This window comes from Lacerta agilis, chromosome 9, assembly GCF_009819535.1.
Source record: "Lacerta agilis isolate rLacAgi1 chromosome 9, rLacAgi1.pri, whole genome shotgun sequence".
NCBI classification, from domain to species: Eukaryota; Metazoa; Chordata; class Lepidosauria; order Squamata; family Lacertidae; genus Lacerta; species Lacerta agilis.
The window spans coordinates 22,173,460-22,199,756 of record NC_046320.1 but is presented as its reverse complement, the minus strand read 5'-3'; the positions used below and the strand labels follow the sequence as shown (position 1 = coordinate 22,199,756).

The 26,297-nt window shown below is 40.9% G+C and overlaps 1 protein-coding gene across 1 annotated transcript in view; it reads right to left on the bottom strand.

Annotated features, from left to right (window-relative positions):
• The window catches only part of SCFD2 (sec1 family domain containing 2), a 136,957-nt gene that overhangs the window by 16,567 nt on the left and 94,093 nt on the right, over positions 1-26,297 (bottom strand). The window contains exons 6-7 of the mRNA XM_033161094.1: positions 6,062-6,207; positions 631-765 (exon numbers count right to left, since the gene is read on the bottom strand). Of these exons, the coding sequence (XP_033016985.1) occupies positions 631-765; positions 6,062-6,207 (281 nt within the window). The remainder of the gene's footprint in view (positions 1-630; positions 766-6,061; positions 6,208-26,297) is intronic.

Sequence of the window (26,297 nt, the reverse complement as noted above, 5' to 3'; positions counted from 1 at the left end):
TAGGTTGCTTATTTTAAAGTTATGTTTTATTATCACATTTTTGTATTGCATTAGATTGTTATAAGGTGTACATTCATTGTTTCTTCAGCTTGTAAACTGCCTTGGGTATTGTAAGATAGAAAGACAGTATACAAATTAAAAGTGATGATGATGATACAAAGTGTTCAAAGTGGCTGACAAATATAAAATCGAACATAAAACAACAGCAAAACAACCACTAAAAACTCAAATTATAAACAAAAACCAGCAGTGACAAACAATAAAGAGCTGTACTCACCATCAGTACTTTTAGTAGCAACACAGTCAAACATTTGCTTAAAAAGGAGTTTTCCGTTCCCGATGGAAAACAATTAAAGAGAAAGAAAACCTAACCTTTTGTGGCAGGGAGTTCCAGAGCCACCACCTATACTGTATATCAAATATAAACTTTAAAACTACAAAATGCATGTTCTGTATTCTACTGCAAGTCAAATGCCAAAGCCAGGTGTAGCCAATAACTTGTGCACATTAAGCAGAAAACTATGAGATAACAATGTCACAGATAAAACGAAGCAGCTTCCTCTTACCAAAAACAGCTACACATTTAACTTTGTTAAGATGTACACGTGAGCAACTGCTTAGCAACCTTACCTTCATAAACATACTAAACCCAGTTTTCAGAAGGTCTGTGAGCCCAGAAGACATGTGCTCAATATCAACAGAGTCAGGTCGATCAGGATTATATATCTCTTCCACCACTTGCTTCAGCAATGGTTTATAAGAGGCCTGGAAAATATTAAACACTGAACGTAAGAGTATATACACAAGTGATTTCACAATGCACAACCCACTTGTGGAATTTACTGTGTTGGGATATGTTCATGGTCACTGTGGTAACTGCTAAAAAAGAGAGAGGAAAAAGTCTGCCTACAACTTGCTCACTGGAGGAGATAGTGTCTTGTTTGCATCAATATGTTGTCTAGAGACAGAGACAGGGCACACACAGAGATATCTTTCATACTGCTTTGCAACATGTTGTTGTTGTTGTTGTTCAGTCGTTCAGTCGTGTCCGACTCTTCGTGACCCCATGGACCAGAGCACGGCAGGCACGCCTATCCTTCACTGCCTCTTGCAGTTTGGCCAAACTCATGTTAGTAGCTTCGAGAACACTGTCCAACCATCTCATCCTCTGTCGTCCCCTTCTCCTTGTGCCCTCCATCTTTCCCAACATCAGGGTCTTTTCCAGGGAGTCTTCTCTTCTCATGAGGTGGCCAAAGTACTGGAGCCTCAACTTCAGGATCTGTCCTTTTAGTGAGCCCTCAGGCCTGATTTCTTTGAGAATGGATAGGTTTGATCTTCTTGCAGTCCATGGGACTCTCAAGAGTCTCCTCCAGCACCATAATTCAAAAGCATCAATTCTTCGGCGATCAGCCTTCTTTATGGTCCAGCTCTCACTTCCGTACAATACTACTGGGAAAACCATAGCTTTAACTATATGGACCTTTGTCGGCAAGGTGATGTTTACCAATTCTGCTTTATTTCGCTACTAATATTGGGGAAACATTTTCAGCCTCTGCCTAGTTGATGGTTCAAACTGACTATCGAGCCTCTGCATTGATTCCCGTTGGGTGGCTCCACAAAGATACAAGCACTCAGCTTCTTGGAAAATTAAAAATTCAACAATCTGAACTTTAACTAAATTTGAAGATGAGGGGAGGAAAACGTACAGAAGCAACAGAATCCTAGGGAGTTCTTGCCTCTGCCTGGTATATTTACTTTTGCCAAAAACAAAACAAAACCTCGCCACGAGAAATAACATTGGTTCACTAGGTACTAGCCTTGTGCAATTTTGGAGCTGCTTTTTTGTACTGATATGAACAGGGATCGATCACTAATGGACTAAAGTCCCTCAACAGTAATGATCGCCATTACCCCCTCTCAACACACACTGGCTGGGATGGGGAGCAGCACTGTTCTGATGGCTAACTAATCATGTATTAAGCACAAACACATAAAAAGGATGCATACCGTATTTTTTGCTCCATAAGACGCACTTTTTTCCTCCTAAAAAGTAAGGGGAAATACCTGTGCGTCTTATGGAGCGAATGGTGGTCCCTGGAGCTGAATTGCCCGGGGGCCAAAAGCAGATTGTGCTTTTTATTTTACAAAGAGAAAAGGGAGTGTTGAAAGGACCCCGCTCAGCAGCTGATCAGCAGGAGATCGGGAGAGAGATAAGAGTCCCCGGCTCCCTTTCAGCCCTGCCCTCCTTTGTTGAATGTGCTGCAGAGGGAGGTTGTTTGTTTCCCCAGGACATGTGACTGGCTGATTAGATTATCTGTCTGAAAACAGTAGAAATGGCTCCCTTTCCTTAAGATTTTTCAGAAATGTGAGTTAAACCCCATAAAAATGGGGCTTTTCCTCTTTGCTTTTCCCCCTTTGCAAAAGGAGCTTTGCTTTTCCCCCTTTGCAAAAAAGCTGCAAAACCTTTAGCTGATCCTCAAAACAAAAACAAAAAAACCCCTAGGGCTTTTCCCTTTGCAAAAAAAGCTGCAAAACTTTTAGCTGATTCTCAAAAAAGGCCTTTTGCCTTTGCAAAAACAGCAGCAAAACCTTTAGCTGATCCTCCCCAAAAAAAACCCAAAACCCCAGGGCTTTTCCCTTTGCAAAAAAAGCTGCAAAACTTTTAGCTGATCCTCAAAAACAAAACAAAAGACAAAACAAAACAGGGCTTTTAGAGGAGGAAAACCAGAAAAATATTTTTTTTTTCTTGTTTCCTCCTCTAAAAATGAGGTGCGCCCTATGGTCCGGAGCGTCCTATGGAGCGAAAAATACGGTAGTTTAGTTCTCTCACCTACTGCTGCTGGGCACACTAAGCTCCTAAATGCAAGAGAGGGTGCTGACTATGTAGGAGCTTCTAAGCATATATCGCATGAGGGACCTTTCCCCACACTAGTTAGACATGCAGCCAGCTGGATAATGGTCTCCACATCCAATGGTGGTGGTGGGGCTCTGCTCTCTCTCTGCTGATGAATTGGGGCTGTATGTTTGCATGTTCTTGCCATTTGCCTCTTCCAGGAGGAAGAATGCTCTCAGCACTAAGTGAAAGGCTGCGGCATAGACATCATGGATAAACACAGGGGCATCTGGATTGCCCTCTTACGGTATTTAGCACTGAAAGGGACACTATCCAGCTAGAAGGGATTCCGCCTGAGAAGGTAATGCCCTTTGTCTGAACAAAATTGCTCCCAGGCTTCCCACCTAGCTCTCCAGTTTCTTCTCCCCCATCATGAAATGAGAGATCCTATGTTCCAGAGGGTGAATTGCAGCAAAGGATAGGATATCTAGACTAATGAAGAAACTGGGTTTATCTGGCTTTTTAAATGATTTTTAAATGTTACAATCTTCTTTTGCTGTATATACTAAACACATTACGGAGAGTGCATCACTTCAGCATTTTGGAAAAATGCTTTGGAAGGTTGTATTCAGAACACTGTAAGCATATCATTTGGAAAACCAGCATCATAACTGAAGTTTTGAAATAGAGCTGGTGAGGGACATGATATTGTTGGTTTTTTGCTGGTTCTTTTGCTGGTTCTTCAGGTCCCTGGATCCAACCGTAATGCAAATAAAATAAAGAAGGCACTTTAACCAGAGGAATGCTTTTAGTGAAAGCTTACTGTATACAGTTTATAAAGTTTTCTGCATTTATACAATTACTGCAGATCTAAAGCAGTAACAATCAACTACTATATTTTCAGTAGCCAGTATTACAATCTACAAAACTGAATTAATGTGTTCCATTTATGGCAGCCAATGTTTCCTTACTGAGCTATTCCAGGAATGTCAATCTCTAGTTTTCTTAGAAAACACATGTAGGAGTCATGCTGCAGAAATGATAAACAGAAGTGCCACTTACCTTAGACAGAAAAAAGAAAAACAAATGAGAAACTAACTACTTAAACTGAACAACCTGGGAAAGAAATGATTTTCTAAAACATTATAGCCATTAAAAACACCTTTTTGTGTCCAGCAGTTTGCAATGTCAAATACAGATCTTTTTCTTCCATGCAGCCACTATGAAAATGTAGATGTGCCACTCAAAGCTTCCTCCAACACACATTTACATTTTAACTGAGCCAAGAAAGATGCAGTAGACATTAGCTGTGTGTTCTATGACTGGCTGGGACTCAAAAACCTATAATACGGCTTGTTGAACACACGCAATTATTCCCTTGGGAAAGAGAAAAAAATTCATTCAAAATGAGATGCTTAAAAGGGAAAGGATGTCAAAACAGGAAATATTCAATATTTGATTCAAAGCATACTTATTGGAAATAAGTTCCATTGAAATAAGCAGAACGTCTCCGTATCTAGGTTGGATCCAGATTTGGTTAATTATACTTTAGACTGCAAAAAGATCAAACTTATCCATCCTTAAAGAAATCAGCCCTGAGTGCTCACTGGAAGGGCAGATCCTGAAGTTGAGACTCCAGTATTTTGGCCACCTCATGAGAAGAGAAGACTCCCTGGAAAAGACCCTGATGTTGGGAAAGATGGAGGGCACAAGGAGAAGGAGACAACAGAGGATGAGATGGTTGGACAGTGTTCTCGAAGTGACTGGCATGAGTTTGGCCAAACTGCGGGAGGCAGTGGAGGATAGGGGTGCCTGGCGTGCTCTGGTCCATGGGGTCACGAAGAGTCGGACATGACTGAACGACTGAACAACAACATGGCTAACACAAGTCCCATTGAATTCAATGGGTCTATTCCAAGTAAGACTAACTAAACCTGGATTCAATGCATTGTAGTTAATGATTATCCGGGGGGGGGGGCAGCTGGACCCACTCTGGCCAAGGACCTGGGGATGCGTGATGGCATGATAGCCAGTATGGTTTCACTCCCTCTTATTATCTTGGCTGTGTTGAAGGTAAAACCATTAACACCCCTGTCTATGCAACTGGATGAGGAAAAATGTTCTTTCTTACGGGGCGGGGGCAGGAATCCTCTCTTGCACTCTTCGTACTTCTAGTTTAAGACTACAGCAGGGAAAAAGAATCAATCAGTACTTAACAATGGTACATCAGGGACATGATGCTATCTGAAATTAAGGCCTGAGAAATAGGAACATGGTGACAAATTGTCTAGAAAACATCAGCATGTCAAAAAAAAGGGGCTACCAAAAAGCACAGAGTAAAAGCTTCAGTAACTGGCTGTTCCAAACTCTGATAACTTACATAATATATGGGGGGGGGGAGTTTTACTGTTTCATGCACAGAAAACGTATCAATAAAAAGATGCTATACTTTGATTTCTATTCTTTAAAAGCTGGATACATTTAGTGGTTACTGCTAAATGGATGACTATTCTATAGAGTAGAGTAGAGGACCACTGGATGGTTAAGTCCAGTCAAAGGCAACTATGGGGTTGCAGGGCTCATCTCACCGCAGTGGTACCTATTCATCTACTTGCACTGGTGTGCTTTCAAACTCCTAGGTTGGCAGGAGCTGGGACAGAACAATGGGAGCTCACCCTGTCATGGGGATTCGAACCACTGACCTTCTAATTGGCAAGCCCGGGGGCCCAGTGGTTTAGACCACAGCGCCACCCGCATCCCTTTCTATTGTATAGAGCAGGTGGCCTTCATGGATACATGTAAGCTCCCTGAAACTGGTGAGGCTAGCACAGAAATGACATTAGATGGATGGCAATGTTATAGCTGCTGAGGTTCAGTAGATATCCTTCCAATTAAGCAATGACTCCTAAGAACATTGGAAGGGAAAGACAATTCTATAAACCCACTTGTAGATTAGTAGAATGCATTCTGCATTAAACACCCACAAAACGAGTCACATTTTGCTAAAGGTAGTTTTTGCCAATGATTCAAACCAGGGTTTCCTAAACTTGGGTCTCCAGCTGTTTTTGGGTTACAACTCCCATAATCCCTAGCTAGCAGGACCAGTGGTCAGGGATGATGGGATTTGTAGTTCAAAAACAGCTGGAGGCCCAAGTTTGGGAAACACTGCTATAAAGTAACATAGAGTAACACATGGACTTTTTTTTTTTTAAAGACACAGCAACTTGCCTGTTGAATTTGGCTTCCTGGAACATGTACAGAATTAAACTGCTTCATGTAAGCCCGAGCTCTTGCAACATCTCTGAGAGCCATAAAGATCTCATTCACTGCAGCCGTGGCCTTTTGAAATGTCAGATCAAGTGAAGACTCACAGCCTGGAACGACATGGAAACAATATTTTCTAGGTGAGGCCATTTTTTTAAAAAAACGCCAACACAAATGAAAGCAGTGGGGGAAGGGAAGAGGAATGGGGGAGGGATGTTTCTCTAATTTAAGAGAAGGGATGGTCAACATATGCATTCTTGAGGGGGCTCTGAATTCTCCAGATGGTAGTTTAACCAATCCCCCCAGATTAAAGAAGGCAAGCAACAGTTTGAACCTCGCAAATGGCAACACTGGACAAGTCTTGTTAAGCTCTCAACTACGATGCTGAAAATAGAAATATCAGTTTCTTTACCTAGAAAGTTTTAAAAGAACCATCACCACTTTAGCATCCCAATGTTGCCACTTGGTTATGCTACAAAAAACAAAATAAGGTATCGAAAGCAACTGTCATCAAGAAATAATAAATAAATATACAGTATAACTTTAAACAAATGCCCATTTAAGTCTCTTTTGTTCCTGTTTGTCTACATATATAACACACAGGTTGGACACAGAGCATTCCAGAGGTTTTCCTAATAATGTATTACAATGTATTTTGCATGCTTCCTTAAAACTGTTTGCAGAGGATGTCCATGGACAATGAGAGGCAATATATATCTGCCTTCCACTGATCTTGCTAACATTTCAGTACAAATATGAAACAGCTGTGAAATTCATGTTCACAAGGAAGTTTCATAAAGTATTCCCCCCCTTTGTTTCTACGCTATGGTTACTCTGTCTAAAATTAAATTTTAATCTTTGCATAGCAACACAGCAGAGCGGTTTTGTATTCTCAGTGAATTGGCTTGAAGCTCATTTCACTTAAGAGACAGTTTTGAAAAGGCAACACAGTTTCCAGCATTACAAATGGCTGTTACAACAAACTCTGAGGTTATTCTCTGCTAACAATAAACATGTTGTAGCAAGTTTATAGATTCAGTTGCATCAAGGAGTAGGACTATTGGACCTAAACAAAACTGTAGCACCAGCGTGTTTTGGGGCCGTTGGCTAATATTTCTAAAATATTAGAAATTGCATCTCTAATGTTTTTAAACCACCACCATCAATTATACCTGCTACCCACTGTTCAACCACATGGTCCGAGGGTGGGTTACATCTTCAAATGGTAATATAATACAATAAAACACCCCTACTCCCAAAATATCATGGTTGTTTGACAGTAATGATAACTGCAGTAATAATAATAAGCGTTGTTGATTTGTTCTAAGCCGGGATGAAAAGGGTCCCAGTAACACTATGGCTGATACAATTGTCATGAATGCGCTTGCCATTAATAAAAGTTAAAGTTTTAAAAATGACTCACACTTTCTCTACAGATATGAAAGGTTAGGTTATTTAAGTTTATTGAACTCGTGTAACAAAAAACACTGAAGTGATTTACAAAGAGAATAAAATAAAAATACATACACATATTAAAAGCATAGTCAAAATAAGGTCTCATTGTTTAAGGATGGAACAGTATTTTGTACATTTTGTGCACCAAATAACCCAACTTCAGGTTAGAAGACTATGGTTTTTTAATGTGCAGCTGACAATAATGCACAGTGTGTTCCTGCACAGTGTGTTCCTGGATTGAAAACATGCATGGACATACACATAAATATAACTCAGATGTTGGAAAATCCAGTCCTGTTAGTTATGGACACCCTTCTTAACTTGGATCAAAAGAATATGATAAGCAGCAGCAACTTAGAAGGAGACTGGTTTTGAAATTATTTATTGTCTGAAGTCTTCCCCACACATATTCTTATATGGTTAAAAAACGCAACTGAAGAAGGTTGCATAGAATCAAAGAGGTGACCACAGATGTAGCGGGAAGGTAAACAGCGTTTCCATGCACTCTGGCTTCCATCACAGTGTTACGTTGCGCTAGGAGCAGTTTAGTCATGCTGGCCACATGACCCAGAAAGCTGCCTGTGGACAAACGCCGGCTCCCTTGGCCTGAAAAGCAAGATGAGCACCTTTGACTTGGACTTCACCGTCCAGGGGTCCTTTACCTACCACGAACCCCATGCAATTTAGTTCTAATCCAACTGTGCTGTTCATGAGTGCAACAATATCAGTAATCGTGATGTTGTAGCTTATGTTGACCTTTCCCTTAAATGAACTGAACAAATAGAATTCCATGAAGTTAGTAATGGCTTTCAATATAATGCACAAAAATACTATTTTAATAAACTTCTTGCATTTCCATCCAGCTTAAAAAAAATAAAAATCAAACCTCAGGAATAATTTCAAATTTAATTCTACTTCTAATATTGGATTGGAATTAATAGAAAGTGAGCCTTTGACAAGAAAGTAAGCCAAGGCAAAAGTTAATATTAGAAAACCTCACAATTTTCTTTTTTGACAGGATTAACGTTTTCCTCAAACCATGGGTGGCAGCATGATTTGAAGTACACATTGCACTCAGAATGACATTCAATAGAACATCTTTAACAGAGGTGTTTATTGAGATTTACGTAGCTTATGAATCATATAAATCATCCATCTGATAATAATTTAAACAGCTTTGCAAACCTCTCTATCTTGGTTTTTCAAATAAACTAATCAGGGCTCTGTAGGTTTTCTGGGTTGAGGAGAGTAAATATAATACAACAGTCTATCTATCTGAAACTGAGCCAGCCTATTTATCCAGCAAGGTAATGCAAACTCCGTTATTTTACCGGGTTATTTACAAAATTAATCATTTTGCTTTATGGCAGCGATTCTGAATCACAAAAAGAAAGAAGGAAAAAAAGAGAAGCAGATGGGCAAAAAAAGGGAACACAAGATGACACATATTTGCATAAAACTGACATAGGTTAATTTATACGTACAAATTTGAATCTAAAATAATTACTATAATTTAAACCAGGAATATGGAATATTTAGCTAGAGCTTCCCATTTGGCTGATGAGACAATGTTCCTGAAGCCACGCCCACCTGCCTGACACCTGATGTCACGTGACACTAGGTGTGGGGCAGGTAGTGCCTTGGCTGAAGAAAGCAGCATAGAATTCCCCCACTCATAAGTGGTGAGTTCGATCCTGTTTGGTTTGGGCTTGTTGCCAGTGAGTCAGCTGAGTTGGGGAGTTCAATCTTGCATGGCAGTCTCTCTCCCCCCACACACACTACCTGGGCCATCTTTGACAGGTGAGTGGGACAACCTACCTGTCAATCACCTGACAAGTGACAGGCAGTGGTGGTCTCACCCACTTGTCAATGTGGGCTTGGCAGTGTGGGGAAGATTTGGGCTCTACTGAAAAGAATGATCCCCCACTCCAACTTCAAAACAAATACAATTCTTCTTTCCATAGTGGGAAGACTGACCAGGTGACGACCTGCTCAGTCTGCTTTCCACATGTTAACTATTGATTGTTAACATCAAGGTCCTTGCTTCTTATAGTTTTTTTTTTTTTATCTTGGACTAGACCACCCCTGAAATAGGGCTTCTTCAAACAGAGGGCTCTCCTCTCTCCTCCCCCCCCCCAGCAACCTTATCTGTGAACTGTGAATCTCCATTAAGCAGACAGAGGATCCAGTGGAAATGTCTTTGACTGATGAGCACTAAGACTGCAACTTGAAACATGTCTACTAGCCAGTAAGCCTTGCCAAACACAGAATATAGGATTCTGCTGCTGTGAATCATAAAGTGGAGGAGTTGGAATCTTAAGTGTTGTTGTTGTTGTTGTTGTTGTTGTTGTTCTTCTTCTTCTTCTTCTTATTATTATTATTATTATACCACGCTCATCTGGTTGGGTTTCCCCATGGAGCCCCATGGATTGGCAAGATTTCCATGTTATAAACCCTCTTCCTTAAGTTTTATATCCAACCTTTCTCATCTTTTATCCAGAAAAGATTAGGCAAACTGCATTTACTGTGCATGATATGAACCAAGCTACAAGACTTCTTTGAAAATAACCAATTAATGTATTGCCTTGCTCTGTCACTTTCCAAAACCTTATCATACAGCATTCATGGCTCAGTTAGTAGAGTATGAAACTCTAACAACAACAACAACAATTTATTATTTCTATCCCGCCCATCTGGCTGGGTTTCCTCAGCCACTCTGGGCAGCTTTCAACAGAACATTAAAAACAGAATAAAACTTCAAACATTAAAAACTTCCCTAAACAGGGCTGTCTTCAGAGGTTGGACTCAATGACCCCTGTGGTCTCTTTCCAACTTGACAGTTCTATGATTCTATTATTACAAAGCCTAAAAAGATTGGGCAGATTTTGCTCTGAAACCTCCATATCCAAGGTCTGGATAATAATATCCTCTCTGCATAGCCTTCCTCCTTTACTTGTGTGAAGGATTTTGCTGGGTTGTATTTATTTGAATGTGATCTCTCCCTAATCCCACAATTCATTCCTACTTGTGACTGCAGGGTTAGGGTGATCTTCCAGACAGAGCAACTCTGTCACACATCACTGCTAGAAAATCTTAAAAGAGCCAGCAACTCCCCTCCATCTTTCTAGCCCATCATCTTTTTCTTTCTTTCTAGGATCATACTATCCAAGGTTTTGCGCTGCCATCTTGAGAAGAGGAGGAAATATTAAAATAGCATTCTGGGGGTGGGGGGTAAATGTTGCCATTTACAGCGCCAACTTGTTTCTAACACTCAACACATTTTCATTAGCAGGCTGTAAAACTTTCAGACTGCCCAGGACTTTAGCAATCCACAGAATAATTTATCAGAATAGAAAACAGCACTTGACAAAACCGTCCAGCAGCAGACTACAGCTAGTCTGAACCAAGCTTTGAAAGCAAAGCCAGAACACTTCTGTTGTTTTCCTAAGAACCCCACGTTAGAGTTTATGAGAACATTTATAGAGGCTATGATTTTCTCAAGCTATTTCTGCTTTAGACAGTTAAGTTGAAAAAAAGTTGTTTTGCAAGAAATCATAGGCTCGCTTTGACTAAACACTGTAGTCCTTTCCAGCATTGGAATCTGTGTACTTGATTGAATGTACTTACAACTTTCCCCACAACTGCCCTGAGACCTCTGGGTATAGGGTGGTATATAAATAGCAACAACAACTGGAAACCCTCAAAGTGCAAGGCTTCCAACTGGGCAGAGAAGTGGTAAATGTGTTCAGCCAAACTCACACATTTTCTTACTCAATGCAGGAGTTTCCTCACTGCATGGATACAGATTCTGAACACCCGAGGAGGAATTGTTTTACTTCAGAATCATTACACACTAAAAACTACAGTGTTCCTTGTTCACTGACTGGCTTGACACCAGCTCTAGTAAGTTTTAGCCTGAGAATACTTTCAAAGTAACTTACGTTACTACTACAGGTAGGATTGGAGCATCAACTTGTTACGGTTAGTCACATGACAGTGCCGAGCTCACGGAGCCTCCCCTTGTTTTCATACTACCACAGATTCAAGTGAGTGGCAAAATTCTAAGTGTGTGCAGGGGAAAATCAGACACGCAACTGGAGGTATCCTCCTGCAGCCGTTTGTATGGCCGAACCAGAGCTCTGCTGTCATTGGCTTGACTGTTCAACTATGTCAGGGGTCAGCAACCCTTTTCAGCCGTGGGCCGGTCCACCGTCCCTCAGACCATGTGGTGGGCCGGACTATATTTTGAAAAACAAACAAACCATGAACGAATTCCTATGCCCCACAAATAACCCAGAGATGCATTTTAAATAAAAGCACACATTCTACTCATGTAAAAACACCAGGCTGGCCCCACAAATAACCCAGAGATGGATTTTAAATAAAAGGACACATTCTACTCATGTAAAAACAGGGTGATTCCTGGACCGTCCGTGGGCCGGACTGAGAAGGCGATTGGGCCGCATTCGGCCCACGGGCCTTAGGTTGCCTACCCCTGAGCTATGTGAACTGTTAAGCTATGCTCTCCTGCATGTGGGCAGAACTTTGCAGACTAGAATGCACAGGAAGAGGGGGATAAATTCCCTTCCAAATACCTTTTGTCAAAATTCAGAAGCAAGAGGAAAAGAAATGTCAGCACCACGTAAGCAACTTGTTCTCTCAAACAGACACCAGGTTGAACACTCTCTCTGGCTTTTGGATGAACAACAGCTTGCTGCTTTGAGTCATACAGTGCCTACGTATTCTTTCTCGACTAAAGCTGTTTTGCAGTTGTCTACAGAAGGTGTGGGCAACATATCGCAAGTGGTTGGCATGTGCTCCTGGTAGTATTTCTGTAACCCACAAGGACTTCAGGAAATCCAAGAGTCTAACTTTTAGCACCGCTAAAAAAGCAATGCTCAAGAACTTGTCTATTTACAAAGCGCTGGAAATTCTACTAAAAGAAGGGGAACAAAAATGCAAAGCAAAAAGAAGTCTGAGAGTAGAAATTGCCTACCCCAACTGCTCTAGAATAGAGATTTGATTAGCATAAGCTAAGCTAATGAAAATGCTGAGCAAATTAATTACAGTCCAATGGGGCTAACTCTGAGGTAAGTGGGTATAGGATTGCAGTTCTAATAGTCTTCTCTGGCATATGAATGAATGAATTTATTCTTACGGTCACAGACCAGTTCCAGCCCACATACAATATCAAGGAAGTCATAAAACACGATAGGAATACATTTGAATTTGCAATTAGGTATAACAGGGACAATACAGATATAGCAACAATTAAAAATATATAAATTAAAACTTAGTCACTAAAATATAACCTAAAATTATCATTTAAGGCCTTAATCATTATGATAGCACCGCTTGTTCCCTAAGTTTTATGGCAATCTCACAGAATTTGGCTACTCTTAACGTGAACTCAGGTTCCTTGTCCTCTACCAGGGATTTTAGACATTGAAGTTCGGATTCATTTGGAGATTTCTGCATAGCAGGGAAAATGAATATCGGAAGCTGCGTAAGCTGTGTCGGATGTTTGGCTTCCAAAGAACGTTCGCAAACCGAAACATTCACTTCTGGGTTTGCGGCGTTCGGGAGCCAAAACATTCAACTCCCAAGGTGTTCGGTTTCCAAGGTACGACTGTATAACACATATGGGGGGGGATAACATGTTAATGGGGACCTTGATTATGCTGCTCAACTAGAGAACCCTGCCAAAGAAGGATGTGAGGAACAAAGGAGAATGGGCAATGCTCAAAGATAGAATAAGAGAAGTTATTTACTCCACTTTATTAATATTAAAATTATATCTCAGGTTAGTATATTACGATTCCACAGTATATGTTCCTCCAAATTGGCTTAACTTGCAATAATATATTATTGCCTGGTTCACATGTCTAAGTCATGTTGATTCAGACCTCTTTCAGTTTGGGTTTTGTTTTTGGTTTGATCTTTATCCAAACTGGACTGTAAGCCAATTGGGTAGCAATGTCTTAGGTGCCTCAATAAAATTTATATTATATTATATTATATTATATTATATTATATTATATTATATTAGACATATAAGGGCACCTGGACCAGGTGATCCTTGTTCTGACCCAGAAAGGTATTACTTACTTTGTTAGGCTATCTATGAAAATTCAACATTACTGTGTATCTCCAATTTACTTGGTTCCTGCGGTTGCTACATTTAGACATGCCACAAACCCAGAACAGCCATGGAAAATTAAGTATGCGTATAAACAATGAAACAGCAATAGCTCCACTGCTAAGCAATCTTATCCACATGTTCCAATTAAGGTGAAACAATCAAAAGCAACTCTAAAGAGGCTGCCAGGGAAACACTGGAACTATTTCTAGGAAACGTTGACTCCAAGAAAGACACCAAATTTGGTGCGAGGTTGTTTCAGAGTTCACTGAAAATTAATGAACTAGTTCTCTTAATGTTTGGCTACAGTTTAGAATTTTAGCTAGGACCTGTTGCGATTGAACTAAAATGAGAAGAGGATTGGAAGTTAAGCAGCTCAAGCTCTTGTGATGTTGCCTATTTCTAAAGTCTGTGATCTAACTCAGCTCCTTCCTTTCTTAAGAACATGAGAAGAGCCTGTTGGATTAGACCAATGATCCATCTAGTCCAGCCTCCTGTTCTCTCAGTGGCCAACCAGATCACAGAATCATAGAACAGTTGGGAGGGATCCTGAGGATCATCAAGTCTAACACCTGCAATGCAGGAATATGCAGCTGCCCCAAACGGAGATCAAACCTGCAACCTTGTTGTTATCAGCACCTGCACTAGACTAATATGAATGCCAATGGGAAGCCCACAAACAGGACCTGAGCACGAGTTCTCTTTCCTTCTGCAGGTTCAAGCAACTGGTATTCAGAAGCATTACTGCCTCTGACTGTGGAGGCAGAGCATACACATTGTGGCTAGCAGTCAGATTGATAGCCAACTCCACCATGAATTTCTCTAATCTTCTTTTTAAAGGCCACCCAAGTTGGTGGGCATCCCTGCTTCCTGTGGGAGCAAGTTCTGGGAAATTATCTATTTAAGGTCAACGTTCCCAATCCATTTGCGCTTAAGTTTGGCAAGGGTCTAGAAGAAAGAACCAGACAGTAGCTGCAAGAACGAGTTGAATATCTGTCATTTTTCTATAATAACATGGGATAATGCAATGGTTGGACAGTGTTCTCGAAGCTACTAACATGAGTTTGGCCAAACTGCGAGAGGCAGTGAAGGATAGGCGTGCCTGGCGTGCTCTGGTCCATGGGGTCACGAAGAGTCGGACACGACTGAACGACTGAACAACAACAATGCAATGGCCAATTGGTAAGGAGCTGCTGGGACTCAAAGTCTGCCTGGAAGCCACAAACCCTGAAATAAAAGCCTAATCCCAGAAGTTTAGGGGCTTACTAACCGGTGAGTGGTGCACTTTGCATATGCTGAGTTGCTCTCTTTTAAAACTCAATTCTGTCAGGTTCTGAGGATCCTGAACTATAATAAACCCAGGACTGAAGGCAAGGAAGTACAGGCATTTGCTCTGCTGCCATTTTCAGATGTTTGACTGCACATGGTTGGCTACAATGAACATGACTAGGCCTATGAGTTTCGGTCTAAATTTATAAATGAGTTATTGCAATGCCAAAGAAACCAATGTTTTGCTATTATCACTCAGGTAGCCATATAAATAATTGCACTGGTTTTTTTTTTCTAATTCCACACACAATCTGTTAAGACAAATACAAGATATGAGTAGAACTTTTAAGATCTTCTGCCTGTTATCGATGGAAGCATCCCAGTCTCATATAACAAGATTCCTGCCCTCCCCCCATTGCACACACACACAGCACACACAGAGAAAGGTTTATACCTTTTTTCAAAGATTCAAGCACTGCACCACTGCCCTCTGCTGCTCATTTTCTTTTTTAACTGTCGATCGCATGTGGATAGTTCTCCAGCTGCCTTCATAATACCAAGCGGCAACTCACCTGCACTTTGCGATAGAGCACCCCAAATAAATAAGATATATAAAACATCTGTCAACAAACTGAGGAGCCCCACAACTTTTCAATTTTTTGTATAGCATACACGAAATGTACACATGTGGGAACAGTATCAAGCCTCTGTTTGGAGGGATGCGTAGTATGATGTCCTGTAAGGGATGCTGATTAAGCATACTGAAAAAAGTTCCTCAGGCTTCATGTTTAATTTCTTACTCCATCCTGGAGCCAGGGGTGACTCCTCTTTTGCCAGCAGTGTCACTGCTGTTTACTTCTGAACATAGGATCGCACTGTCAGATAGATATTGTACCTGTAAATAAGGTTTTGTCTTCCGACGCTACTGTAACTACAGTAATTACAGTACATCAAGACCCCATTATGCAAAGATCGTATTTAATTTGTGCCTCAGCTTCAAAAAAACGAACACTGCTTTCTGTACCACAAACCTTTAACCCGGCTGTTCTTATCAAGACACCCTGCCTTGTCCAGAGAACAATACAGTAAACAGATAGCTGTGAACTGTGTAGCTGTTTGCCTTATCTACTTGGGATCCAGATATCCAGTAATCCCACCCTTGTTCCTATATTTATTGTTAAATTACATTTATTTATATTCCACCTTTTTCCCCTGACAGGGACTCAGCTAAAACAGAAACAGCTAAAAACATGGGAGGGGAGGAGAGAAGAGCAATAATTAAAAAATAATCTAACATATATCCTAAAATCTCAATTTGCCTAGCAACCCTCCCTGCCCCACACTCCCAGTTTAGCAACTGGAGAAAAAGGAAGCATCCAGAACAATTTTCCTTCCTTGTCCCCCCACCCCCCAGCATCAGCTGCTTTTGCTAGCAAAGGCTTTCTGGGCGCAATTACAGGGAACAGAGTATGACAGGACTAATCCCAGGTTCCAATGGAAACATTAAATGGTCTAGTCACATCCAGAAACAAAAGGGTTATAATATCTAGGCAGCTCTAGTAACATTCTGTGAATCTTCATAACACTGAAGTGACTGATGCTCTAAAAAATTCCATAATAAGAACAGTGACCTCTGCTGTTTCAAGCTAGGTTTTGTGGATCTGCAAACCTATGAGGAACCCTTTCCCCATAAATTCATACTAAAAAGTTTATGTAAAATAAAGCAAAATTTATTTCCTGCCTTGAGTGGGCATGATCCAGAAAGGCAGCTTATAAATGCTGAAAATCATAATCAGTAGCAGCATACTTATTGTGCTATCGCCACCACCAATTGTTTATTACTGTTAACCAACCAATAAACCAACCAATAAACAAAATACAAAGTCACAACCTCAACAGAACCAATTATTAATGATTAACAATGACAAGCTAGGCACTGACAATGATAGCAGGTCGAAGAAATACCTCAACATTCAAATAGTCTGGTAGATTTATTAGTTCCTTCAAGGAAGATACTCAAAAGATGAACCACAACACCTTCTCCCCTTGATGAAAACTAGAGCAGAAAAACACACGAGTGACTGTTTAAATATCTGAATGCTACAAGGACAAGTCATATCCTTGACGGGAACTTTAGCAAATCTACCATCTAGGATCTCAGAGGGCAAAACATTAAAAGGCAAAGCAAAGTTAGCACATCATGTTTAAGATTCCTATTCCTGTTTACCGCACACATTTATTTTATCTGATATACTAATAACTAGTTTACTTACCCATCCTGAAGGGCTTGCATTCATTTATCCATACTCAAGGACAAAAATTATTTTTTTAACCTGCCCCACTTAAACAGCAGACCTAACCCTTTCTGAAGCCATATTACAAATAACTTCAGAAAGCTCCCATTTCAAATAGAGAAGGAAAGGAAGGGAGCCATAAGAGGGCAATCTGATGCTTATTGCAGTTTCATAAACCATTTATTATGAAGTGGGCAGGGCCGTCTTAGGGAGATCGGCCGCCATGGCGCGGCGATCCCTCTGGCGCCCCCGGCGTGCCGCCTCTCCGCCACCTCCCTCCTGCGCTTGCCGCCCCTCAGGAGGGAGAGTGGGCGAGCGGGGCATGAGGGGCATGGTGCTGGAGTGGCGTGGGGCTCTGCGCGCCCTTCCAGTGCTCCCGGGATGGGAGGCGAGGGCGGCTCACTCGCAGCCAAATCCTGGGACTGGCATGGGCGGCAACAGCTGTGCCACCAGCGCCCGGCCAACAGCCCGCCCGTGGGGGCGGGGGCGGGTTGGGGAGGGGGGCGCCCGGTATGCCGGCAGGCTCGCGAGGGCGCCCCTGGGGGGCCCTGTGCCCTGGCGCGCCGCACCACTAGCCCCTATGGATGAGACGACCCTGGAAGTGGGCATTCTGCTGAACAAGGAACATTCTCCTGTTGGAACAATCTGAAAATATGTAACATTAAAGCACATACACACTCTCACACATGCCATCAAAAACCTAAAATGGCCGCAGCTACATTTGTGTCTTCTCATAGGTGAAGGAGACACGGAACTGCATTTTGAAAAACCATAAACAGATTGCCAATAGGGGTAGCATCGGTAGGGGTCTTCACAGCCAATTAGCTGTTTTCCATATTGCAATAGCAATCAACAGGACTCAGCACAGCAGGAGAGGTTTTAAGCCAGAGAAACACAGAACTAATTGGAAACTATCTCAAAAGACCTCTAACTGTGTGCACGCCGCATTTCTAACTAAATGGGATGCTAATCTGTGAATGATGCTATTCTACAATATGAATTTGGAACATCATTTCCTCCTCTATATTGCATTGTAAAAAAAAAAGTGTATGAAAACCACTTAATACTTAACCCACCTTTACTATAATTGAGCCAATAGTACAGATCCTTGCTTTTTTGGGGGCGGGGGGTCAGCAGAACTCTGCTCATGGGATGGCCCTCATGAAAGAAAGGGGGTGGGGCAAAGAGGGAGATGAGGTGATTTTTGCCAATTCCTGTTTCTGCTCCCATATATTTGTAGGGCCTGGGTAGTTTCTTTAGGTGCTAAGAATGACTTCAGGAAGAGTGTCCTACAGTACATTTTTGTGGCGGTCTTCAAAATATGTAAGTTTATATAAAGTTAATTGGTTAAAAGGCAGCTAATCAACAAATCATTTTATTATTGGCAAATCCAGATATAGGCATTACATTATAACACATTTTAATATGCAATTCTTTCTTCTGATTAATCTTGATAGAGGCTTTCACTTTGTTTCCTTCTCTGCAAAAATCTTAAAGGTAAAGGGACCCCTGACTATTAGGTCCAGTCGTGTCCGAATCTGGGGTTGACAGATGTTAATGCTATGCATGCTTTTTGTAGAGAAAGTTCCACTGAAGTAAATGGGATTCATTTCTGAGAAATCTTGCAGAAGACCAAGTGGATCACTTAATGTAATTTCCTACCCTCTCCCTGATAATTTCTTACTCCCCCCCCCAAAAAAACTGGCCCTTTCATTATGCCTCATTTTCTTTGCTCTTTTCATGCCCACATTTCATTGGGCTGATTAAAGTGGCATTCTAAGACTGTCATTTATAATCTATTAGACAAATCTACACTAAAAAGGATCAGAAATATGACAATTTATACCTGTGGTGATGCATATATAAGCTAGTAATACATGGATTTGCAGGTTCCACACTCATTTATAATACTCCTTCCATTAAGAAATATTTGGCTGAGATGTCTCTATAGATTTTTAAATTGTTTTTTCTTTCCCCCCTTTTTTATAAAGATTTTATTAAGATTTTTAAATTGTTTTTCAACCATTCATAGAATCATAGAGTTGGAAGGGACCCATGAGTCATCTAGTCCAGCCCCTTGCAATGCAGGAATCTCAGCTAAAGCATCCATGACAGATGGCCATCCAACTTCTACTTAAAAACTTCCAAGGAAGGAGAGTCCACAACCTCCTGAGGGAGACCATTCCACTGTCAAACAGTTCTTACTGTCAGAATGTTTTTCTGATGTTTAGTTGGAATCTCCTTTCTTTTTTTAAAATATTTTAATTGAAGAATTTCTTGATTTACAAAGGTTTTGCAATGTCTCTCTCGTATTTTTCCGTATAACATTTTTACAAATCAGTTTTTGTTGTTGAGACATTAGGAAGAAAAGGGGGAGAGAGGTGGGTGGGATGGGGGGATAGGTGGGGTGGGGTGACAATGTTTCTATTTTACTTAATATGAGTAGGGTTTGGTGTCAGCTTGTTTGTGTGGGTTCTCTGTTGTTTGCTTGTGCTCCATTGGCATTGAGAGAGGTCGGGGTTGGCGTAGGGTGTGATTGCTCATTTGTGGTTGGCTGTGGTTATCTTTGGTTTCCTGTGTGAGTGGGGTTGGGGGTGTTTTGGATCAGGTTAGCCATATTGATTTGTATGCTGTCCATAGATTTTTGTCATTGTCTTGTTGGGCTGTGTGTGTGATGAAGGGGAACCATACCAGGGTGAAGGTGTCTTCTTCTGTTTGTCCCCGTGTCAGTTTCAGGTTACTGGTTAGTTTTTCTAGTAGGGCTGTTTCCCCTCTTTCTTGTAACTTTAAGCCACTGGTTTGAGTCCTACCCTCCAAAGCAGGACAAAACAAGCTTGCACCATCTTCCATGTGACAGCCCTTGAGATATTTCAAGATGGCTATCATATCTCCTCTCAGTCTCCTCTTTTCCAGGCTAAACATACCCAGCTCCTTCAAGTGCTCTTCATAAGGCTTAGTTTCCAGACCCTTGAACATCTTGGTTGTCCTCCTCTGCACACGTTCCAGCTTGTCAACATCCTTCTTAAACAGCGGTGCCCAGAATTGGACACAGTATTCCAGGTATGGTCTGTCCAAGGCAGAACAGAGTGGTACTATTACTTCCACATTCCCACTAGGCAGTGGACCAGCTCCTGGGGGCCCCTATATTTGGAGGTAGGGGCACCCCCACAAAAAAAAATGTTCAAAAAGCATGGAAGCAAAGTGTGGAGCTGAGCATGGTGGCTGGCTGCTTCTCCTCCTTTTCCTGTGATGGAGGGGAATAAGGGTTGAAGCAGCCTCCTGCCAGTGGCGGTGCCAGGAAGAGGAGGGGCCTCTGTCCATTGAAGCTGCATGGCTGGTGTGTTTGGCTCCGCCTCCAGCTCCTCCCAATGCCCTGACATCATGCGTGCAACATTGGCCCACCCACCACCAATCCTCCTCGCAAGCTAGCGCCTCTGATTTCAGTATAGTTCAGCCTCTCTCTCACTATGGGCCAGGGTGGATTTGATTTAAATCAATAGATTTAAATCACAATTTAAATCACTAGTCAGTAAAACTTCATTCTTTTTACAGAAAGACTCATTCTTGCTGGTATAATCTTAATATTTACAACCAGAGGAAGGTTTCATTTTTGGAATAATACATTTTCAGAGTATTTTTTTTACAGTTATATCAAAAATTGCTGATTTGGTTATACTATTAGAAATACATAGACCGATAATTATGAAATTATTGTGAGTTTTAATAAGTTAACTGTTTATATTTGGACAACTTTTCTGCTGTACTTTATTGTAAGGAGAAAAATAATTATTTCCTTAATAACAATTTAAACAATTTATTTAACTAAAGCAATAACATTATAGCATATGTATCCATGTTTTTCAACTGATGTGCTTTTTTTTTTTAGCAAACATGAAAAACTTAAAACAAATCCTTATTTCCTGATGAATAGCCTTTGGACTATAATGTAACTTAAATAGAAAACTATCTTTAGAAAGATTTTTCTTCCAAAAGCATTTTATTTTAAAAATCTGATTTAAATTTTTAAAAATCTGATTTAAATTAAAAAAATTCGATTTAAAAAAATTAATCCATTTTTAAAAAATCATAGATTTTTATCCACCCTGCTATGGGCTTACCCACACTCAGCTCTTGCCCTGCTCTTTCCAGACACAGCTCCATGCTTAAAAGAGTGTGGTTTGTTTTTTGCTCCACACCTTTCCCTGTGAAAATCTGCTCTTTAGTGCTCAATCGGAGCCAACATCAATTTGAGGCTTTTGTTTTCTTTATTGGATTGCTGTTTGCTCAGATTCAGCTTTAAAGAGTGGGTTTTTGCAGTGAAACCTCTAGAGCAAAAAATTAAAAAGGGCACTTAAGAGATTTAAAGCATAGATTGTGCCTGAAAAGAGCGGAGGAAAGGTAAGTATGGACAAGCTCTTTCTGACATTTACAGGTTTATCTAGATAGGCTTTTGGGGGGCAGAGGAGGCACAATACCTTTCCATGCACAGAAGGGGCTTTGCAAGACACAACACAGTAGCTGATCTGTACTTCTGATAGTGTAGCTTTACTCATGTTAAGTCACTCTGCAGCTCTTGTTGTGTGCCCTGCAAGGCCTTATAGGTTCATGATCTCAGACTAATTTCTTGTACTTCACAAAAGCCCTTTAGGGCATTTACAGTAAAACAATCTCTCTCCAGTGTTTGTGGTAAAATGTGCAACCATTCAAGCCCACTCAATAAATTTAAACCACATGGGCATAGAAACAAGACAAATCGTTCTTTTAGGCACCACTAGGACCTGTACCACCAATTCCCAGGGCCTTTAAAGTCCACACACTACAAGATAACTGAACTATACAGTCATACCTCATGTTATGGCTGCTGCGGGTTACGTCTTTTCAGGTTGTGCTCTGCGCCAAACCCGGAAATACCGGAATGGGTTACTTCCGAGTTTTGGCAATCGCGCTTTGTGCATGCGCAGAAATGCTGAATTGCATCACGTGCGTGCGTAGATGCAGCAGCGCGGGTTGCAAATGCCTCCCGCACAGATCACGTTCGCAACCTGAGGTTCCACTGTATACTTAATCATAATAGTTGAGCCAAGCCAGAGTTGTGAAGACAGACAGCAAGCAACACACTCTCTATCCATTTTGATTTAGATTAACCAGTGCACAGTTCTTTCCCATATCTAAACTCATCTCGCCTTTCTGGAGTGCTTTTCGACTAGGAATAATCTTCCCAAACACAAGCAAATGTAACCTGTTACATTTGTCATTTTAGTCTCGTAGCATTTGCAATTAACTGCAGATTTAAGCTTTTCAGAGAGCCCATCAGAGTCAAGGTAAACTTTACCAACTTCGGTTTAAACCCAGTCAAAAAGCCAAAACAAAACACCGCCATGATGTAACCATTAAAACTTGGATATAAAAAGTTTTCATTCCCTGGAGAAAAACAAGGAAAATAAAGCTCCTTCAGAAAACCATCTTTTCTTTTCTTTTTAAAAAATATTTATTCCAGACAAAGCAGTCTTCTGGATATTTTACGTTTTAAAATAATGTCTGGTTCTTTGCATTTCAGTTTTCCCAAGATGAAAAGAAGGGGAAGGAAGGAGGTTCTAATATGTCATGTTTGTTGTTTTGACAATGAGAATCATTCCATTTGTATTACTATCTCAATATCATTGGGGGCCATCGTGTAATAAAACCTTCATACTAAATCTCTGTGCACCTTATGAATTTCACTACATCTTTACCTACAACCCCCCCTCCCCTCTCAAGTTCCTTTAATAATAGCAGCAAACAGTTCCAGCTTTCCGCAGCTGCAGAGGTTAAACCTCCTTAGAGATTTGCAGTGGTACAGCTCATGCTTCCAATCAAAATAGTGACACAGTCAACGTGATTTACAGTCTAGAGGGGTTTGATTAGAGAACAGCATGCTGTAGAGCAAAATTTAAATCTGCAATGCTTTCTTCTTAACAACAATAACAGCTCCTTGCCCCAAAGCTGAGAGAAATAGAAAGGCAAACTTAAGATAACTCTTTGCTTGGCTGACGAGTTTCTGATCCAAAAAACCTTCGTCCCATAACTGAGAAATGGGTCTTGAAGCAAAAGTTTCAGTTATAGCTTTAAATAAAAAACACATGCTCTTTTACGCCAAAAGGAATGCCCTCCTCATGCCATAAAAACGAACAATACTCAGGGAGGTCAGCATTAGGTTAAAAATCATCTCTCAGGTAGACCTGGCAACATTTTCCTGGTTGAATTTCTGGGGTTTAACTAATGATGGAGGGAATCAGAGACGTGGGTGATTTATTTAATAGAAGCAAATTTGGAATGAAGACAACATCTCTAGCAGGAAGCGCAGGCAAGGCAGGCACACCAAACAAGGTCATTTCTGCCTCCAAACTGTCCTTGTAACTCCAACACAAAACATGAATATACAAAGCCAAGACCCCTAAGCCCAGACATTCTACACCCCATTTACTTTAATGGGAGAGAATTAGCTATGTGCTTACCTTTCCATTTGAGATAACAGGGATTTAACGCAGCTTAACTTTGACTCGGTCATGCCCATATATTATTTTTACATTGATTTTACCCTAGGGATAGGCAAGCTGAGAGCTTGAAGAGTCAACCTTGCTCTGGCTTCCCAGCTGGTCGCCGGCACAGGAGCGCCTCATCCCCTTTACAGTACTAGGAAACGTTACAGCAAAGGACTTATTGAGAACCACCTCCATAGGTTTAAATGGTTTTGGAAGAGCATCCTCCTTTGCGTTGCTTGGTCAACTCACTCCCATTTGGGTCAAGCATGAGAAACCAAAAGCTGAGAAGGCGAAGAGAACCCTGCCAGAAAACTCTGCTGGTTATGCAGGTGGCAGCCATTGGCCAAGTTGACATGTTGTTTGCACTTCAACGCTTGCTCAGTTCAAAATATGCCTTTGGTTAAGTAACTGCCAATCAGGGATGCATGCTTCTCTACCTATCATGTTGACAGAAAACTGCAGCAGCCTTAATGCTAGACAACCTTTCTTACGTATGCATGCCCTTTTAACTGCTTTCTTAATTTACAAAATTGTGGTAAGCAAGGAGAAAGCCTCAGAGTTGCTGTGTGGAGTCACCCCTGGACAGAGATTTCAAATCACATACACTAGTTGTGCAGTTGTACCTCGGAAGTCAAATGCCTTGCGAGACGAACGCTTTGGCTCCCGAACGCCACAAACCCGGGAGTGAGTGTTTGGGTTTGCAAACATTCCTTGGAACCCGAACATCCATCGCAGGAAGCTGCGCCTTGGTTCCCCAACGTTTTGGAAGTCGAATGGATTTCCGGAACAGATTCCGTTCGACTTCCGAGGTACGACTGTACTTGGAAGATTTTCTCGTTAGGCTTGTCTAGCTGTGAAATATTAGCAAAATGCTAGTATCATTATTCAAGACTGATCCCACTGCAACACTAATTCAAAATATTTCTACAATTTGCTATCAACACAGGCACTTCATATAAAATTAAAAGCCTGTGCCTCTTTTTTTTCTGTTCCACAGCTAAGATATTTTATTTTTGGTAACACACTTTTAGTTGTCACATTTCCCACTGATTTTTTTTCCTAACTCCTTCATTCCAAGCAAAACCCAGCTCGCTATCAGGGATTATTTCACTTTGTTTAGTGTTTAGTCTGCATGCACCAGGCGGTGTGTAGACCACAAGCCTGTTTCAGCTGTACAGTAAAAGCACATCTGCATTTGTGGAGTTAATCATCATCTTATTAATTTTGCTTGGGCTTTTCCTCCCCCTCCAAGAGAATCCTAATGAAAACCATGTTTATGTGCTCTAAGGCACAGAGGAAATTCATTACTCTGAGGAATAACACACTCCACAAGTGAAATGAAAGTAATCTTATTTATGACAGGAAGAGGCCTTCACTAGCCTGAACTCCACCACACTTGGACTGATACTGGGAGTATGAGGGGAGCAGCAAAAATGTAGAAACCTATTTTCAAATAGAAGCTTCATAACATTACATTCACAACTAGGCTTTGAAATATATTTTTTTAAAAGCTTAAAAAACACACAACCCAAAATCCTATGCTATGTCCTGCCAAATTGACAGAGTTTCATGGAGATAACGCATTTTAAATTCACAAGAGACCTCTCTCTCTCACTTTATCACATGTACCCTTGGGTTCCATCGTTTCCTTATGTTGCTGCTTACAATGACACATACCTGTGTTGACAGCCCAGCTTCCTCGTTATCAGTGTGGGTCATTAGTACTCTATTCCATAAGATTATTCTGCATTGCTAGAATATCTGGCTTTCATAAAACAGAAGTCAAGAGGATTTTAGAATTGTTGTCGCTTGTTTCTAGAGAATTGTTTTATGGAATGTTGGTCATTTTTTTAATGCTGGGCTAAATAAAGGATTCTAAAGGAGGATTACCTCTCAGTTACTGCTCGCTGGCATACTGGCCCTTTGTTTGCAAATTATGCATTTATATTATATTAGAATATGATACTGTATTATATAGTTTATATAGAATCGTGCTCATTGATAGATGTCTGAAAACCACTTAGAGAAGACCTTGTTCTGTAAGGTGGCCTAAAAAGATGTCAAAGAAACAAAGCGCCCTGTGATCTTCTGATGAAGGGTGGTTTACAAATTTAATAAATAATAAAGTAATAAAAATTAATGAACACAACTGGTGGGAAAGGTGGTGATGAAGTTGATGATGTATCCAATTCTTTATTGGCAGAAAAGCTATTGGTACTTGGGTAGCAGCAGAAAATGTGGGTTCTGAGCAAGGAAGAAAACAGTTCAAATCTAATCTTGGCCACAAACTCACTAGAAGGACATAGCCAAGGCACTGTTCTCTCAGTTTCAGTCTCCCATATGCAATATGTAGTTAACTCTGCTTTCCTACTGTTGTCAGGATCACAGAGATAACCCCCTAAAGCAATCTTAAAAGGTTACATATTCTGACTATAATCTGAAAGGCTGAAACCAATTCCCACAAGCACCGTATGCCACCCACTTTTCCTTTCCTCTTATACTGAACTAGATGCCTTCTGAAA